The following is a 20,126-nucleotide window of genomic DNA, read 5'->3' as shown; positions in this document are numbered from 1 at the left end:
TGATGTGTAATGTGGGACTGCTGGCACAACTTGCAGCCTTTCGCAGCTGCACGTTGTGCCTTCAGTCAGCTGCAAACCTGCTCCCGTCCAAAATCAGCGAGGTTTCATTTGTGCAGCTTCTCGTGAAGGTTTATGATAAACCTCGAGCACAGCATCATGTAAATGAAGATAAAGGGGTTTGGGCTCAGCGAGTGTAGGTTTAGCTGCAGAGCTCTGTGCGGGTACAAAATACCCCGTGCTTTGGTTATGAAGTGGTTGAGAAGGGCGGGAAAATGCTTATCTGCGTCAACAACAGCCCTTCGGCTTGGCTTGCGTGGTGCTTTTGGTGACTAAGGGAAATTGAGGCATGCCTAGCCTAACAGAACCAGGAAGCAAACAGGCAGGAGGAGGGCACAGGGAGCCCTGTGAAGCAGCTGGGTTAATGTCCTGCAGAGGCAGGTGACATCGCTGACCTTTGCCTTCCACGGCAGGTGAACTCGCGTCTCCTGGTATTCGCTGCCAGCTGAGGGTTCCTGTGCTCTGCTGTAATTTCGGGGTGCCCAAGCCCTGAATTGGCTGGGGCCCACTCCCACCTGCTCCCTGGAGCTCCTCCCAGTAACAGTTTGAACCTGCAGGACCTGAAGGTGCTTTGGAGGTGGAACTTTGTCAGGGCTTATGTGCAGAGCAGCTCCCTCCAGCACACAGGGAGCACCACGCGTGGCTTTGCCTCTCATTAATTCTGAGGCTTACTGCCTCTTCTGGGCAGGCAGGGTGTTCCTAGAGCTGGAGAGGAGGCAGACATTAAAGCTTTAAAGCAGGCTCTGGCATTCCTTTCCTATGATTTATGCATTTCAGTTTGATTTGGATACATTCTTTGTTACGAGCTTTCACTTGAGATTTAAGCCAGGGGAAACCCCAGCATGTTTGTTGGGGTCTAGCAGAGCTTTGGTTGCTTTTCTGAAGTGATCACTCAGGCTCTATTTAGCTTTCCTCACTCCTTCTGCAAAGTCTGGCTTCACACAGCGTAAGTTATAACAAATTTTTGCTCTTATCTCTAGTTTTTTAGGCCTCCTCTGCAGCTGCACGGGAGCTTATTGCCTTGCTATGAAAGCATGGCCCTTAAAAGGAGATGCTGAGATAAGAATCAGGAGTCCTTCCCCAATCAATTCTCATCCTTTTTTTCCCTTCAAGCACCATATTTCAAAAAAACTGATCAAAACAGCTAATGCGCGTCCTGAAAAGCCTGAAATATTAACTCCCTGCTTGGTTTGTAATATACCTGCCTATTTATCTGTTTTCTAAGGTATCGTGCTTGTGGCCATCAACCCATATGAGGAGCTGCCAATCTATGAAGACGATGCCATCTATGCATACAGTGACCAAAACATGGGGGACATGGATCCCCACATCTTCGCCGTGGCCGAGAAAGCCTATAAGCAGATGGCCAGGTGAGTGGGTGCTCAAAGTGGGAAAAGATGCAATTAAATGTGGCAATTATGCAGTGAAAGCGAAGTTGTGGGATTCTGCTTGCTGGCTGGACCCCCGTCGTTGCTTTCCAAGGCTGCTGGGCTGATGGGGATCGCTGTGGTCCTCGGGAAGTCAGGGGTTCGGTGCAGCCGTGATTCTGACAGGGATCCTTCTCCTGCTGCTGCTTGGATGAGCTTCCTGGATGAAGTTCAAACCACACTGCAAATGTCGTGTTTAATAGCTTAGAGGAAACCACGTTTCAGATAATTTGGTGAGATAATCCAACTAAACCCAGGAGCTAATGTTAGTTGTTTTTATGGAGACATTGTGATTTTGAATTAGGAGATATTTATGGATCCTTCAGAGCAGTGCCTTCACCAGATGGATGTGGTGGGAGTTTCACTTCATTTGTTTCCATGTTTGTTGTGTTGCTGAGGACAGATGTAGGGTTTTGTTCTTAGCAGATAAGTCATGATCTAAAAGAGAATTTGGGAGACAGCTGAAAGCTGTTGCACCAGGGATCATTTTATTATAGTTGTCAGGACTCGCACAGTGTGTTTATGTTTGCTTGTGGATTAGCTGAGATTTTTGTACAGCCCTGGCTTTTAATAGCAAGAGTAAGCACTGAACCATTTTCCAAGGGTTGCAACCTGTTTTCTGCCATGTCTGGGCTCTAGTGGTGAGTTAGGATGCATTTCTAATCAAAGGTGTGCCAGAGTTCAGTCCGTAAATGCATCTGGAGGAGCACTGCCATGAGTGGAGATCAGATGGATTTTATCCAAACTGAGTGAAGCTCACTCCCCCAAGTGCTTGTGCTTTGGGCAGCTCTGCTTTGAGAAGAATTCAGGAATTTGGGAAACTGTCTCTAGAAAGAGGAAGGCTTAGGACTATGTCCCTTTGTGAGTCCAGGCTGAGCAGCAAGCTGCATGGGTTTTTTTTAGAAGATAATCAGGGTTTTGCTGACCAATGTGAACAGGACCCATGGATTTTCCTGGGCAGGTGTCTAAAATAAAAGGCAACAACTTGCTTTTCTGAAACTGAAGTCTGTGCTAGGGGAGACAATGTTTTCCTACATCCCTGTGTATTTTTGCAGGCAGCGGGCTAACAGCAAGCTTTAGCCAAAGATGTTTGACTCTGCTTTCCTTCTTAACAGAATAAAGCTACTTTTGACAAGCGACTCATAAGTGATAACTGCTGTCTCTGGGTGGTTAAGACTGCTCTGTTTTCAAGGGGACAGGAAAATAACCACCTTCAAAGCTCTTAAATAAGACGCTCACTGTTCAGCGTTCCTCTAGTGCTTTCTGTTTGGGGCTGTTATTATGGTAATTGCGGGTTTGGGTACAAAAGAGGGTTTCAAACGGGGCTGAGAGCAGATTGGGATGTGGATTATAGGAATCTACCTGTTTATTTGAAATGTGCCTTAAAATGTAGCACACTGAGTTTTAAATCTGAAAGCCTCTGGGTGGAAGTTGTGTTTTCCACAGTTTGATCCGAGCTTTTCCCTCCGCAGTGCTCCAGGGAGAGGGGTGGAGCTGCTTGAGCAGGGCGTGTGGATGGCACGGCTCATGAGTGATGGGTGTAGTGCATTGAACAGGACTTCTTTTTGCCTTTTTTTGACTGAATTACTGACTCTGTGGGATACCTTGTGCCTGCAGCTCAGCTTTAGGCAACTGGGGTGCATGTGAGGTGGGCCATGGGTGCTTGAGCAGCTCAGCCATAAGGGTGGAGGTCTGCGAGCATGCTAAACCTAAACTGGTGCAAAAACATCACTTCCTTTGCAGTGTCTGAGCTTTGAAACAATTGGATTATGTCTGGTGCATCCTATAGACCAGGGATAAAACTCAAACCCGCCATCCCAGAAGGTCAAACTTGCAATGTGATTGAGAGCAGGAGAACAGTCTTCTGGGTCTTCTGAATATTTTAGCTTCATTAGTGGCCCAGAACACACTGGAAAGGCACAGTGGAGGTGATTGAATGGGATTGAGTAGATGGCAAGGGAAAAGGGCACAAAATATAAGACTCTCTGTTAAATGAGAAAAATTGAGGTAATTAGATTTTTAATTCTCTGAGCTTCTATTATACCATGGCCATTTAGAGATGAGGTGCCAGGGCAGATCTTAAGATATTGGTGGTGCACAAGTGTTAGTGAAGTGGTCCTGTGCTTTCTCCCCTGCCTCAAGCCAGTAGTGTTCATGAGAGGGGACTGGGAACTCTGCTGGATCCTGTGTTTGGTTTTGTCCTGTCATCAGAAAATGCCAATTTAAAATGAGGAAAAAAAAAATAAAAGGAAGGAAAAAAAGTTGTAGGTGAGCTGGACAAGGGAGCTACAGAGGGTGTGCAGCAACATTTGATCCCTTTTTTGAGTCAAAGTAGTTCACAAAGCATCTGAACACTTGCAGTTATTTCAGCACATATTAAAACTCCCCTTTAAATACGAGCTTTTCCCTAAGAGGATGTTTTGCAGGGAGTTGCTTTGTAGCACCCGCATGTAAAACAGCTTTCAAAAAAAAAGAGAAAGGCAAGTGATTAAAATTCATATGTGACAGCCTCTAATTTTTACACTGACCAGCTCTTTAGAAACTCCCCGCATGCCCAGTGTGAGACTAAATGCGCTCAGTTCACTGAAAGAATGTTGTTTTAAGCAAAATACACAGCACTGAGTTAATTTGCACCAAGTGCTGCTACTGGAGGTGATGGAGTCAAGCGCTGGGAGGGTGGAGGGAGGGATCACTTAGTGATTTTTAATAGCTGAGGCTGTGGGTTCAGAGCAATGAGTGCTTTGGGTCACACATTACCTGCAGGGCAGTGCAGCCACCTCCTCCCCTGGTCATGATCTCTGTCCTGGCGAGTTGCAGTGGGTGTTGCTGCCTTTTACACCTTTGGGGGCTGCAAGGGGGTGTTTGCAATCCTGAAAGCAGACTGAAAGCTCTGCCACGGTCACAGGAGAGCCAGCATAGCCTCTGGTGCCGTGGCTGATTGCTTCTTGCTTTCCTCATAGGGGAACAAAAGATCCCTTGTGTGCCCAGATCCCGGTGGCAGCTCTGGTTTCCTTGTGTGTCACTGCCCTGGGCAGAAGCAAAAATTCCCCTTGAAACTTGCATTTCATCTGAGGTCAGCCTGACCGGCAGCTTTCCACACATGGGCCAGGGTTGTTCCTCACTTCTCTGTGCCGGGCACTGGTGAGGCCACACCTCAAGTCCTTTGTCCAGTTCTGGAGCCCTCAATTCAGGGAAGACCTTGTCCAGAGGAAGGAACAGAGCTGGGGAAGGGTCTGGAGCAGCAGGAGCGGCTGAGGGAGCTGAGGGAGCTCATCCTGGAGAAAAGGAGGCTCAGGAGGGACCTTCTGGCTCTGCAACTCCCTGACAGGAGCAGGGAGCCAGGGCGGAGGTCGGGCTCTGCTCCCAGGGAACAAGGGACAGGACAAGGGGAAATGGCCTCAAGCTGTGCCAGGGGAGGGTCAGGTTGGACATCAGGAGGAATTTCATAGTGAAAAAGGTCGCTAAATTTTGAAATGGGCTGCCCAGGGAGATGGTGGAGTCCCCATCCCTGGAGGTGTTCAAGGAATGACTGGACATAGCACTCAGTGCTCTGGGCTGTGTGACAAGGTGAGGATCAGTCACAAGTTGGACTTGATGGCCTTGGAGCTCCATTCCAGCCTTGAAGATTCCATTATTCTCACCCTGACCCGTGTCCCTCTCCATGAAAATGTCCCATCAGTTGTTTCCAGCTCCACGGAGGTGACCAAAGTTTGGACAGTGACAGTACAACACCAGCTTCCCCTTCCCAGCCTTTGGGAATTTTTTTTTTTTCTATGTGCGTGATTTTTGTTTGTTTTTAAATAAAAATCATGTATTTTACTTAATAAAATAGTGACTCAAACAGCACTAGGTGAGAGAGGTATGTGGTATGAACAGCACTGCTGTTGGCAGTGGAGCAGAATGGACCCTCCAAAGGTTGTCAAACATCTTTCAAAAGCAGGGTGCAGGTAGTAAAGGTGATCTTTGCTCAAATCATAAATTGAATATTGAAGGTATTGTAACCCCCTTGCTGTATATTCTGTGTGTGTTCCAGATAGCACATCTGGATCTTGTGGTAATAGGAACGTTACCTCACTTTTGTGGACCTCTTAACAGGTGTGACTTGGCAGCAGCCTGTGTCAGATGACAGACACAAAATAATTTCAGTGTTCAGGTCTTACCCTGGGAAAGATCTGGGGTACTAAAGGAGTTGTGAAAGCCTCCTAAGAGCACAGACTGGGTGAAGTGCCATGGCCTTTATTCCCTTTTGCATCCATCAGACAGATGCTTTCACAGATGCACGATGTCTGCAAAGCTGTTTCATATGGCCAGGCACAACTGTCTTGATCTGATTCATGTTTAACTCTGCTAAACTGGAAATGTAGAATATTTTAGTGTTTTTCCAGGAGCATGAAAGGGCTCTGCAGACCTTACCTGATCCTTGCAACATCAGTGGGAGAGCAAGTGTTCTCGTAACCTGTTGGTTAGACTGGATCCTCCTCCCTCCCAGTGTGAGGATCCCCTCACAGTGTACTGTTTTTGATAGTTCTTGCAGAACAAATAAAAAAAAAGAAATGCAGGAGTGATTTGATGGGTGAGTTTAGCTTCTGCATATCTGGTCTAAACTGCAGCTCTTTGGGTACCAGATAATTAATCCCCAGTCTCTGCAGTTCAAACCAGGGTCAGCATCCACTGTGTGATTCCTAAATTAGAAGTTATATGGAAATAGAATGTCTCCCCTGTTCAGCCCCACTGCCCACATGCTGTTTCTGGCACTAAATGCCCAAACACTTGGACTGCAGACAGGCTACTCTGTTTAGTAGCGTCTTTCCACTTTTACTGGAAGTTGGTGTACCCAGGCTTTGCATTGGCACTGTCAAAAGCATGTGTCAAAGTGTAAAAATCACTGCTAGCCTGCAGCAACAGACAGAGTATCTGTGTCTTGCAGAGATACAGGTGCCAGTGCGGCTGTGTGTGATGACAGCTGCTCTCTTTCCTGCTGTGGGGTGCAGTGCTGGAGCTGGAATAGAGCAGGAATTGCAGCATCAGCCCTGCACACAAGCAAATAAACTCAGGGAGGGGCGTGGGCACGGTGGGGGATGTCCTTTGATAGCACTTCAAATTTCAAGCTTTACAGGAGGATTTAAAGCTGTACAATGAGAGAGCAGATAGGAGTAAAAAGAGAGATTAACCCCCGGCGGAGATGCGAGAGGAATCAGACTGGCACAGTAAATAAGGCTGAGTCCGGTGTTATATTAAAGGCAGGGAAGGGTTTAGGTCTCCTGATGAATGAGGCTGGGTTGGGGGTTTTCAGGGAGCTGTGGGGCCGAGCTGTGCTGCAGTTTAGCAGGGCCTTGCAGCAGGTACCATCTCAAAACTAAAGCTTAGGTCTAAGAAAGGGATCAGAACAAAAAGCAGTGTATAGCCTTGAATTTAGGAATGAGTAAAACTGAGGGTTTTCTCTTCTGTTTAGGATTAAAAGTGGGATAGGAATGGGGGGAGAAAGTGCTGTTGTTACACCTCAGAGTTTGCTTTTCTTCTCCAGAGGTCATACACAGAAAAAAAATTAAGTTGGGATGGACTCCAGGTAATGTTTCCAAAGGACTTGAGGAGAAACCCTCTGGTCTTTCTTGCTGAGTTATGGGAGAGGACAGAGAGATGCTCTGAGGATAAGTAGCCAACTATTCAATCCATCTTTATTTTATTTTATTTTATTTTATTATTTTATTTTTATTTAATTTTAACTTTTATTCTATTTTTTAAATTTTATCTTTTCTTTTGCTTTTTCTTTTTGACAATTTAGAATGAGAACTGTGCTGCTTGCTAACAGACTTAATAATAAATGAGACGTCCCTTACACAGAGATCATAAATACTCATAAATGGGACAGAAATGGCATGGGAGAGCTTAAGGTAGAGAAAGGTCAGTGCCTGACTGAGAGTAATGATTGTGTGTGTGTGTGAAATATCACCATCTGGGAAGGAGTGATAATAGCCTACGTCAAACGTGTAATCGCTGCTGTGACGCAAGAGAACTGTTGGAGCTCTGAGGTGAGAAGGCTGTAACGCCAAATATAACTAAACATTCAAAACAGTGTTTATGAGCATCATAATTACGTCAGAGCTCAAAGACTTGCGACTGGCCTTGCCCACCTCCCAGTGACTGCTTGCCACCCCACATCCTCAGCTCTGGGGGCCCTCAGGATGGAGAACCCAGAGCACACACCCAGAAGTCAACTGGTTTCTGAAAAATCTCTTTCTGGAGTTTTCCTACTCTTTCCCCATTTAATTAATCAGATGATAGTGTAGGATTTTTCCAGGCATGAGTGGCTGATGATGGTGGAGGTGATGAAGTCTGTCGGAAGGACCACCTTTCTGGGACTGCCATGGGATGGAAGAAAACCGACTTGTCCTGCTGGTGCCCCCAAAGCTGATCTGCTGGGGCAGCATCCCACATGATTCTTGCCCCTCTGTGATGATTTTTGGAAGGGTGCCATACCAAACCTCCTCTCTCTGTAGTGCTCCCCAGGGGCCAGTATCTTGCAGCTGCCCTGGGCCGGAGCCAGGGATGTTCTGTGGTGTGATCCCCGCTCAGAAACGAGCATCAGGGTGCCAAGAGAGCCAAGAAAACCGGCCAGGTGCGTGTTCTGCTCTCCCTAGGAACAGCGCACAAAAGAGCTGCTGACCTGGTTTCCGTGCGGCCGAGGAGCTCGTGTTCTTCCCCAGCGAGGTGCATGCAAAGCATAAATCCCGGGAGAAGGTCATCCTGCCCGCCCGCCCGCTCTCGGGAATTGATGGGAAGACTGGAGGCAGCTCAGCATTTTGCGGAAACTTGGAGCTCCTGGGATTTCCCTTGCTCTGTTGTTGCAGGAGCGTTTCCAGCCGGCTGCACAAAGAGCTGGGGGGAGGAAGGACCTTAATGAGCCGGGACCGGCGGGACTCCCGCAGGAGAGGGGACTGGGTTTGCTGGGGCGTCGCATGAAAGAGCTCTGACCTCTGCAGAGACGGCTTAATTTGCACCGGGGCGTTTGATCTCGGCGCTGGAAACGTCTCACTGATGTGTGTTAAGCGGTGTTGCACGGAGGGGGTAGCGCTGCACAGCGGAGCTGACGGTGACCACTGCAGAGGACGAGGTTAATTTGCGCCTTACCTGCTCCTCGAGCATCGTGCTGCGTGCTCGTCCTTTCCCATTCAGGGCCAGACCGGCACTTCTAGGCTTTCTCCCAGCGACTGAGAAATTCAAATCCGTATTTTCTCCCTGGCTTTTTGATAAAACCCGCGGGGTTGCGTGTGAGCAAATCTGCTCCGAAGCTGCTCAGGGCAGACCCTGGGGGATACATTATCCCTGGTGCACCTTCGGGAGTGAGACCCTGGTTGGGCTAGGCATGATCTGACATCCCCCAGGGACACCTGCAGAAACTGAGTGATGTTACACGAGGCTTTGGCCTTGCTGAGATGGGATATTGCTGTTTTCTTTCTCTGGTTTCTCTGCGTTACAGTGCAATGTTATCCTCAGAGCTGTGATGGTACCAGGATGGGGAAGGGCTGCACCAGTTCTGTGAACAAAATGAATTTTAAGGCTCTGATGTGGCCCACGTGGGTGTAGGTTGTTGGTGAAAACAGTATTATTTTCCCCTATCAGTACAAGCCACTGTATGAAAAGTTCTCTCTATAAAAAAAGAAGTTATCCATATTAAAAACGGTATCTACATAAAGAAGGGGCAAAAAAAGGTTGTACAGGGTAATCCATGCTGTTTATGAAAGATTCAGTGTAAAAACAGACTCAGATGAATATATAACACTCAGAAATCTGTCCTTATGGCACTGCTGGCTCCAGCAGCTGCAGCATAAAATGTGCATTTGCAGCTGCTGTTTGATAATGCAAACAGAAAACATGTCCTTAGACACTCTTGTTCAACTGGATGCTAAATAACATCTTTGTGGGTTTCTCTGAGGGAAAAGTCTAACTACCCCAAAGTTGTGGGTTTTTATTTGCTTTGACTAACAATGCCAGGAGTGGTACTCTAAAAATCCAAATTAAAGCAAACAAGTAAAACAACTTGCTGCCACTCTTGCCACGATGCTGCTGCTCCAAATTCCAGTTATCCTACTGAAATGGGAACAATTCCTGGCTTGGGAATTCCAGAGATGGCTTTTCTCTGTGTTACAACACCACAGCACTGAGTTTTACCTTCACAGTGTGCAGCTTTTCCTTATTCTTTTGAAGGCAGAGTAAGACCATCTCAGTTTTTCAGCACTGTTGTTAGCACTTGAGGGATGCAATCTAGTGGTAATTAAATTATTGCATTTTTTTATATCACTAACAACACAGTGCAGTATTAATGCTCATCTTTAGCCTGTGCAGCACTGTCAGTAGAGAAGTGTATTAGAGCCTGTTGTGTGTCTGGGCCTGAGTGTTCTTGTGGTGGTCAGGCTCAATTCAAACTGCAGGACTTAAAGGCTTTTTAATCTTCAGATTGCTTTATGAACACTAATCCTCCCAGCATCCTGAAAGAAGTAGGTTAAATATGATTTCCATGGTGGAGAGACTTATTGACTCGTTCCACGACATGGAGAATTAGTGTCAGATCTGGGATTAAAGCTGGAGTGACCCCTGACAATTGTTCACAGGGTCTGGCTCCGCCTTTGTTTGCATCAGATATTTTTCCCTCCTGGAAGAGCTGTGTTTTTAGTGCAGCTGGTTTTGCTCCCGCTACAGAAATCAAGATGAAGTTGTGCAGTTAAGCTGCTGGTGCCCAGTGGTGGTTTTCTGAAGGGGTGACTATGAAAACAAACCCTAGAAGTTCTAGGTCCCCACTCATGGGTTTGGATTATTGCATTCAAGAAAGCTGATTTAGGAAAAATGCTGACTAGTGGTACACGTCTGGAGAACATTTGGGGCATTGTCTTCAAATATGCCTGTTTTCAAGCAGTGTTGCTGAAGACTTAGGGTACTGGATATATACATCTGCACTGAGATGTCCCCTGTCTCTTCTTGACGGGCAGAGGGGTGGTGGGAACCATCCTTGGGTTCAAACCCTTTGCTATTGCCAGGGTTTGACCATCCCCTAAGCCTAATCCTAAAGGCAATCCCGAAGTAGCCCCAGCAGGAGATGTGACAAGCAGTGCCATGCTGCAGCAGAGACGGTATTCACCCTTAAAGTTTCACTTTATTCAGGCTTTTTTACCATAATAATTTTCTTCTGTGCTGGTGCTGCTAAAATTGACTATATTTCAAGCAGCTGTGTTGCACACTGTGCCTGCACAGTGGCCAGACATTTCAGTGGCTTTTATTCCATGCTGGATACAAACACCCCCTGCCTGGTTTTAACCATTTCTTCTCTCTGAGCATCCTGTTTGCTACCAACTGCTCCGTGGGGTTCATCAATCCTTCCCTGCTGGCACCAGCAGTTGGTTAACTTTTACACTGAAGAAGGGAAAGTCTCTGCAGCCTTTATTCCTGAAGTTGGAAAAGAAATGCCTGAACATGCATTATATCCAAGAAAAAAACAAAACAAAACAAAACAAAAAAACAACCCCAAACCAAAACAAACAAAAAACCCCCAAAAAACACAACAGAAAAGACACATTACTGCAAATGCAGGAGATGGAGTGGCCTGCTAAAAAGCATCTTTCTTTTTACTTTATGTTATTAATATAATCCAGAAGTTTTTTGTGCCATGGAGAGCCCGCCTGGCCCATTTCTTGTTGCAGCACATCAGCCATTAGGGCAAAATAATGAGAAACTCTGGGAAAATGTGACCTGTCAGAGTGGCTGCAGTAGCAGTAAGTGGTGTTGGCCGTGTTTTTATCACCATGTTCAGTGTCCTTTGGAGAATGATGGTTCTTTTTAAAAGGGACAAGGCAGAGGGAGGAATAACAACTCAGAATGCCACTTAAAGTCATTCTATGATGGGATCTGAACCCCATGGGGACTGTGGGTCTGGGTTGCTCCTTGGCTGGGCTCCCACTAGGGTTGCCTTCTCCATCCAGACACACCCCACTAGCTGACAGGGAGAAGTAATGAGAGAGATCAGATTTGATATCAAGAAGTCTTGATGTGAATCTTAATATTAATTGTGAATAAAGTAGGTTATCAAATATTACTTTGTAGCTGTGCTGTCTGCATGCCAAGTAATGAGATTTTGAGATTATTTGAGATTTTGGCTTCATTCAGCTGGAGACCCACTCCCTGAAGAATGATGGAGTTTTCATCTTCAGGATTAAGGAGAAGAGTGGTGGGGATATGCTTTTTGAAATGTGCTGTTAGGGCTGTACCTGTCATGAAGAGAAGGATAAGAAACAAAAATTCTCAAGTAAGTTTGAGAATTTTAGGCCACACCAACTTTGCATTTGCAGACTTCCAGGGATTTTGGTTGTCACTTCTTTCTCCTGCTTCTCCCTCACCTCTGATGGAAGATAATCTGTTCACCCACCCTTGCAGCCCATGCCAAAACCTCTGTCTGCCACTTCCTTTGTAGCTGACATGAATTTTTTCCATTGCATCCTTCTGATGACCAACATGGGACCTCAGCGAGTGGTTTTCCATGAATCATGGAATCATTAAGTTTGGAAAAGGCATCTAAGATCGAGTACAGCCATCAACCCAATACCACCATGTCCACCATTAAACCATGCCCTCAGTTGCCGTATCCACATATTTTTTAATGCTTCCAGGGATGGGGACTCCACCACTTCCCTGGGCAGCCTGTGCCAGGGCTTGACAGCCCTTTCCGTGAAGAGATTTTCCCTCGTACCTGTTTTAAACCTTCCCTGGCACGACTTGAAGTTGTTTCCTCTTGTCCTTTCCCTTGTCACCTGGGAGGAGAGACTGGCAGTGCACCTCACTGAAAATGATCAGAGCAGAGGTGAAGCTTTTCACCTACTTTAACCAGAGATAAACCATGCCAAATCACTGCCATCAGCTGTCCCAGGAACCACTGCTGTGGCTGTTTCCAGTGTTCTTCTGGGTTGGGTGGCTAGTTTTCCTTTCTCACCATGGAGTTGGCCCTGGTTTTCCTCTGTTGGTTTCGTGTGTCTGACGGCTCGCGCTACAAGAAGAGTTTTATTGCACACCTGTGGAAGGCCAAAGGGGTGAGACTGGTGCATTGGCAGCCCCGTGCCTGGATCCTGCCAGCTGGCTGTGGGAGAGTCATGGTGGCTTTGCCAAGACACAGGGAGGGCACGACACCATGACTTAGCAAGACCAGGCTGTTCCCACCCAGGGTGAGTCACCGGGAATGCTGGCTCCAGGATGTTGAGCGCCTGGGTGAGGTTGTGCTCAGCTCCCAACCTGTGTTTCTGCATTAACTCCCTGACAGCTGGAGTAGCTGGTGGTTCCTCTTGGCCTCCTGCTGGTTGATGCCCAGGACAACAGTGCAACTGGCCAGGGGATGGACTAAGATACGCTTTGTGAATCGGTGCCCTGAAAAGTATAGAGCTGGAAATTATGGTGTTGTTCTTCTCCTGCTGAAAGTGTCACAAAGTTGTGGTTTGCACCAAAATGTGACGTGGGACTTGGCTGAGGTGTTTTTTTTCTCAGACCAGTTACCGTGAGCCTGGAAGGACCAAGGTGTATGTGCCTGACAGTGGAGGAAAGTAACAGTGTGGTGTGTTTAGGTTGGAATTGTAGAAGTGGGATGTGGCAATGATTTAGACTCTGTTCTCATCTCCTGCTGGTATAAACTTGAACTGATATCTTAAATTGAAATGTGTTTTTATGGTGTTTCCTGGTGTCAAGAGAACTGCAAGGTTGTTGTACTCATATATAGGATTTTCTGTGCCTGCTTTCAGCTGTGATTCATGAAAACCAGGCAGAGTCTGGGAAGCTTAATTTGGTCTTACTTAAAAACATACTCAATTATATTCTTACAGCTTACCCAATAGCTTGGGTATTTGGGGATCTTATAGCAAATCCTGCAGTGAAAACTCTCTCCTTCCTGAAGTCCACAGCCAAGCTGCGGAGGTGCTGGGTTTGCAGTGTCCTGAGAATACCCTGGGGAGTGAATCCCACTGCAGCAGAGCTACTTAGTCCTGGAGCCAGCAAATCTTTGCCTAGAAGGATACAGTTCTGAAAATGAGCTCCTCTTACTGTCTTCTTGGCCCTTTCTATGCCTTGCAGCTCAAACACAATAAACTGATTAATTGTTGGGATGTATCTAGTGGGTACCATGCTGTGCACCCGTGCTGGGAAGGGCTGGGTGTTTAATGATGACTTGTGCAAGGGTTTTTTTTCTGTGTAAAGGATTCATTTCGAAAGTAGAGAAAGGCTTTTGGATGAGTTTGTGCTCTGTGCAAGGCTCAAAAGCTACATGAGGTGATGCACCCACTGCTTCCCTGTGCAACGTCCTGTGCCCTGGAGGTACCTGGTGGTTTGCCCTGGAGGTACCTGGTGATCTGTCTTGGAGGTACCTGGTGGTTTACCTGGGCTCTGAGGACATCAGAAGCCTGGAGGGGCAGAACTGCTCCCACTACCCAGCACCAGCCCAGGGATGGGACAGTGGCATCTGCTCCCATCATGGCTGCAGAAGGGTTTGCATCAGCCCCTCGGTGCCAGGATAACGCTTCCCACCCCTGCAAAGCATTTTCATATGTGCACACCCAAAGTTCTGGTGTGTATTTGCTTGAATATTGCTATCCTGGAGCTGGGACACCTGTATCCTTTCGTAAGGAAACTTGTTCTGTGCTTGGAGAGTGTCAGGCTGCTTGATCCTTCTGTTAATGAGCTAGCCCCTCTAAAAAACTATTTTGCTCCGCAGAACTTCAGGAGCTGAACAAACTGGACATAGTGATGTCTGCCGTGGATTGTTTTTAAACTATTTATCCTCTTTTTGTTACCCCTTGTTTCCCAGAAGTATCTCTGCGCTTCAGATCAATGACTTGACAACTTGAGAGGATTTGGAGATGAGTATCTGGTGTGGGCTTGATGTCAAAAACATGCTTTGTATTATTATTGTCAATGTTGTAGCCAGATGTTGGGAGCTGTGTGAAAATATTGATATTTGTGTAACTGCTTAGGAAATCAAGTTATTTCTTCTGTGTCCTAATTGTAGGGGTGCTAGATTTTACAACTGCAATATTTTTAACACATTTTGAGCATACAGGAAGCTTTTTGGGTATCTGTGTTTTAAAGGCTACTTGAGCAAGTGTCACAATGAATTGCTCGTGCTTTATTGGGCAGAATCTCAATCTTCACTCAATCTTGAGTGAAGGCATTGGAGGGAAAAATTAAATGTATGATACTAGAAGCTGAGACTCAGCCAATGCCAGTTAATAGTTCTCCAGGCAGAATCCAAGCAGCAGAGGTTTGGGATTGTGGCGTGAAAGGAATTGGCTTCCCAGCACTGGGATACTTGGTCTAGGGGTGAAGGCAGCAGCAGTGCTTCACGCAGGGGTTCATCTGCCAGTGTCTCTGCAGGCCTCTGGAGGTGTTCTGGAGATGTCCAGTGTCCTCTGTGTTTTCTGTGAGATGTGTCACAGCTGTGTATTATTCACTGTGGCTTTTGTAAATCCAGAGAAAATGCAGCGTCCGTAACGCAGGTGGCAACAAGGTGAGGGACCAATGATGCAAACGGTGAGCAATGAAACAGATTAGCTTACAAAAGTTTGACTCCTCTGCCTCAACAGGGATGAGAAGAACCAGTCCATCATTGTAAGCGGGGAGTCGGGCGCGGGGAAGACGGTCTCTGCCAAATACGCCATGCGCTTCTTCGCCACCGTCGGGGGCTCTGCCAGCAAGACCAACATTGAGGCCAAAGTCCTCGCATCGAGCCCAATTATGGAGGTAAAATCTACGTAATTTCCTTTGCCCTGCTTGCAGTGATCACTGTGTGACTCCAGAAGTCACAAAAACGGTGAGAACCCCGGGGGCTTGTGAGCCAGATCTGATTTGCGGCATCACAGCGTCCTTGAGCTGGATTGAAAATGCAGAAATACACTGACAGCCTGAATTTAACCCACACCAATTGCTCCTGTATTTGATGGTCTTAAAGCTGAACCTGTGCAACCCCAGCACAGCTCCAGGAGCTGGGCTTTGATGGGGCTCCAGAGAGGAGAACCCAAGCGGTGCTGCTGGCACCGTTAGTATTTTGCCATCTTCCTCCTTTTGTCACTGCATGGTACCTCCTAATCTTCTTTAATTGTGTAGGCATGGTATAGAAAAGAAAGGGATTAATCTATTTGACATACTTTAATACAGTTTTATTTTTGCTAATTTTCTGTTGCTATCAATTGCATGGGGGAATTAAAAGTCCTATTATAGGAAAATCCCTGCTCTGAAGGAAAATAATTCCTTATGTAAATATAAAAGAAAGGAAAAGTAGCTTTGTTTTCCTTGCACTGTGGCCAGCTGCTGAAAATAAATGTTTGAGTGCCTAAATCCTGTTTTCCAAACAGATTTTGGAGTCAGAGTGCAACATTTTGGAGGCATTTGTAAAATACCCCAGTCAGTATGAAGACAAGATTTGGGCTTTTCCGAAGTCAGCTAAGGACTTCAGAGTCATATGCTTTTTTTTTTTTTTTTAAGGCAGGAACTAGGGAGTACAGCATTGTCCTGCACTTAAACTTAGGCTTGGCTTAACCTTCAGGGAGGCTTCCCACTGCGGTGCCTCATGGGCAAATTGTCTCACAGACACGGAGGTCGTGTCTGATCCAGGATAAAAACCAAGCCTGAGAGGCAGCACATGTGATCTAGCACCGTGCTGCCTGATGTGGGGTGTGAGCTGGAATGTTAAAACAAGTGACGGTGCAGGTGATCAGTAAGAAAAGCCACACAGGTGTACAGCTGGCAGGGGACACGGTGGTCTTCTGCAGATAGTTTCCTTCGTGGTGGTGTACTCCTTTCCTCACCCATCTCCTCTGCCTCTGTGAAATGTAGCTGCAATACCCAGGGGACACCTAAAACAACGCATGGGAAAAATTCATAGTGCACGCTACTCCTCTGTATGACCCCAGAATTTTATTGTTCTAATTTTCTTGCCTGTGCTCTGTTCTGGCTGTAATTTCTAAGTGCTGTGGCCGGGCAACCTGCCTGTCTTTATTGGAAATTGATGAGAACATTGCCTATGCAGGAAAAAACATAAAAATAACCTGCTGGGTTTGCAGAAAAACCTGAAGTTAAATGGGCCTGGGGGAAAGAAGGTGCCTTAGCTAGAAGAGGAGTTGTGTGGGTGGTGGTTGCATAGGGCAGGTAGCAGGCAGGGCTTGCTCTGGGTGTGATGCTGAGGCCGTCAGGCCAAGGAGCCCTCAGCCCTGGGTGGAAGGGTGGAGCAGCTGAGGGGTCAGGCAGCTTTGCATGTGCAGCAGCCTCTTTGGTGGCTGTACTACACAGAGTAATTCCCTGGGGATCTCCATCACATGCAACTGGAGGCGTCGGGTCCTGTGATCAAAAGTTTTGGGTGATGCTGTAGGTAATGCCGTGATTCTTGGTCAGTGCTTGGTGCGTTCCCCAGGAGCTGCATGTAGGTAAAGGTGATCTGCAAGGATTGCCTGGGAAAGGCAGACAGCCTTCTAGAGGGGCCTGAGGGATCTTCCCTGTACGTGTCCCTTCCCTTCCATCGCTTTTTCTGTGCTTGCTTGAAGCTCATCATCTCAGGACAGGGGAATGTTGGTAAAAAATGAGCTGTTGTACCCCATGAAGGGATATTGCTTTTCTCTGGCCCTCTTGCATCACCATTAGTTGCTCCTTCTTGGATTCCCATGTTTGCAGTGATACACCCCTGATGTTTGTAGATTGGGCTGGATTCCCTCCTCTCCCTCCTGCCACAGTGTGTGGCAGCGTTACCTGCCCAGGAGGTGGCAGGTCAGCACTGGAGAGGCACAGAGAGACTCTGCCAAGTCATCAAATCCATGTGCCAGAGCCTGAACATTTGGAAATGGACTGCAGCTGGTTCCCTCCCTCTTTCAGGGCTTCACTGCTTATGACCCCTCCAGGAAACCTGTCAGTGTTGACTCTGGACAAAGGTGGGGGCGTCCTGTAAAACAAAACAGGAGTGTTGAGGCTGTTGGGATGTAGATGATTTAATTACTGTATGGACACTCATTGCTGTTCATACACATTTTTCTTCCCTAAAAATCCTAAAACCCACATTTTCAGTGAAGAATCCTCCCCGAAGTCACACTGTTGCTCTGCCTTCTGCATCTGGGAAGGGCTTTTCCTTAAATCCCCCTGTGACTGTTTATATAACACTGATTACAAATTTAAATGTTTAAAGCTTTTCAAAAATTAAATTAAAAATTAACGTTTGATTTTTCTTTCATGCAGGCCATTGGAAATGCTAAAACAACGAGGAATGACAACAGCAGTCGGTTTGGGAAATACATTGAGATTGGCTTTGATAAAAGATACCACATCATTGGTGCCAACATAAGGACATATCTGTTGGAAAAATCTCGGGTTGTGTTTCAGGTGAGCAGCTGAAGGGTTTTTTCCTTCTTTTGTTTCTTTTGGGTGCTGTTCTCTGGGAATTCAATAGTCTGGGACTTTTCTATGAGCTAAAAAGAATCCCTTTAAAACTGGAATCACATTTAGTTTGGAGAAGACTGCTAAGATCCTTGAGTCCAACTGTACCCCAGCACTGCCAAGGCCACCACTCACCCATGTCCCCAGGTGCCACATCCACACAGCTTTTAAATTCCCCCAGGGGTGGGGACTCCAACACTGCCCTGGGCAGCTGTGGCAGGGCTGGACAACCCTTTTGGTGAAAATATCATTCCTAGTATCCAATCTAAACCTTCCTTGGCACAACTTGAGGTCGTTTCCTATTGTCCATTGCTCTCCTGGTAGACACAGCTCCCAGAAGTGTCTTTCAGGCTCAGTCGTTTGCAGTTGTTCTTCATGATCCCAACGTGATGACCCTCATTCTGGGATAATTTGTACTTGGGAGACTCTTTAGTTGGCCTTGGGTCCTTCCCTGTGTGAGCCTGAGGCTGGAGCCTGGAGGAGGGATCACTGCTGCTGGCGTGGCTGCTGGGCAGGGATGGAAAACCTTTCTCTGGGCAGCTGCTTTGTTTTTGCTGAGCCTTCTAAAGAGCCAGGGAGCACAAATTGCAGGCAACTGTCTTCAGTTTTGGAGATGGAGGAGAGGCTGAGGAGGCTGATGTCTCTGCCCTGGCACGTCCCTTGGGTTTCTTGTGCAGGGCTCAGGACAAGCTTTCTTGGTTTGGGCTTGAGATGTAACTCAGAAGCACCTGCAAAACTTTTGTCCTTAAACACACAACACACACACACACACACACAAAAGGCACCAAATACACTCCCCCTAAAATATTAACAACTTTGGGAAGCCATGAGAATAGGCCACCTTTTTTTTTACATTACTGTAGGTTTGCACTACAGTGCTTGCTGGCTAACTTAGATGGGTTATCCCAGAGAGGGATAAGATGTGAAAGGTAATACAGAGTCACTTGTTTTCTTTGCAAGATGGGCAATGTGTGTTGGACAGGGCAAGGCTTGGCACCTCCTTTCTCCCAGGTGGCAAGAAAAGGTCCCTGTCCTGGTGGCACTGAGGAGGGGTCAACAGTGGGAAACAGGGAATGGGATCAGTGTGGCCCTGGGCTCAGTGGGCACCAGGCTGAGGGTGGGAGCATCGCTGTAACCTCTTTGTGCCTCTGGTAACTCAGAACTTTCCCCACAGGCAGAGCATGAGCGCAACTACCACATCTTCTATCAGCTCTGTGCCTCCTCAAGCCTTCCAGAATTCAAAGATCTCGGACTAAGTAAGTACTGGAACCTCCCTGTGCGCTGGTGGCTGTTGCCTAGATCCGATGGCAACAGGAAAACATGGTGAGGTTAGAAATTCAGGTCATTGGTGAGGTCACATGTACCTGTGCAGTGGGAAGAGGTGAAGGGAGATGAGCTTGAAGGGCTTCTTCTCCTTGATGGTGCACAGGTTTGCTTGTGCCATCACCACGGATGTGGCACCCAGGATAAGGGTGGGGAGGCCCTGTCAGAGGTTTCCAGAGAAGCTGTGGCTGCCCCTGGATCCCTGGAAGTGTCCAAGGCCAGGTTGGGCAGGGCTTGGAGCAACCTGGGCTGGTGGAAGGTGTCCTGACCGTGGCAGCAGTTGGAACAGGATGGTCTTTAAGGTCCCTTCCAACCCAAACCATTGTAGGATTTTATAAAAATTTAGAGCAGAACCACAGTGAAACTATGTGCCCTGGTAGATGCCAGCTGATGCAGGGAGATCATGTGTTAATGCTGTACCAAGCTTGCGTAAAGATGTGTATTTTAAACCCACTGTGAGTAGGGTCTGACCAAAGTCTTGGCAGGAGTGTGCTTTGAATCCATTGTATTTTTTTCAGTGGTTAAGTCCTGGAATGGGTTGGAGTTCTTTTCCCAGAATTTGCAGCAAAACCTCAGTAGGACACCTGATTCAGAGGGTTTGCACTTGCAGCAGGGGGTGCAGAGATGTACTTTAATTATCCTTTTATCTTGAATATTTGATATTGCTTAGAAAAAGTAGCAAGGCTTAAAATAGGTTTTTTCAGTATTTAAAACAGTGAGCAAGCAAGGCAGGCTGTGATCCCAGCAATCTCTCACAGAGTTTTCCATCCTGGCTGCAGAGGAATGCAAGATCCAAGAGAGAGTTTTCAGTTTCTGAGTAATTCTGAGCTTTGTGTTTCAGACTTCCTGTGTCACTGTAGGCATATTGCCCACACAGAGCAC

General features: G+C 46.9%; 1 protein-coding gene across 1 annotated transcript in view; it reads left to right on the top strand.

Moving 5' to 3' along the window:
• Window positions 1-20,126, top strand: part of MYO5B (myosin VB) — a 117,655-nt gene that overhangs the window by 7,294 nt on the left and 90,235 nt on the right. The window contains exons 4-7 of the mRNA XM_050329856.1: window positions 1,283-1,427; window positions 15,089-15,245; window positions 17,724-17,867; window positions 19,096-19,177. Coding sequence (XP_050185813.1) covers window positions 1,283-1,427; window positions 15,089-15,245; window positions 17,724-17,867; window positions 19,096-19,177 — 528 coding nt within the window. The remainder of the gene's footprint in view (window positions 1-1,282; window positions 1,428-15,088; window positions 15,246-17,723; window positions 17,868-19,095; window positions 19,178-20,126) is intronic.

Source organism: Myiozetetes cayanensis, unplaced genomic scaffold (genome assembly GCF_022539395.1).
Source record: "Myiozetetes cayanensis isolate MyiCay16 unplaced genomic scaffold, myiCay2020 scf4, whole genome shotgun sequence".
NCBI lineage: Eukaryota > Metazoa > Chordata > Aves > Passeriformes > Tyrannidae > Myiozetetes > Myiozetetes cayanensis.
This window is presented reverse-complemented; position numbering and strand designations above follow the sequence as displayed.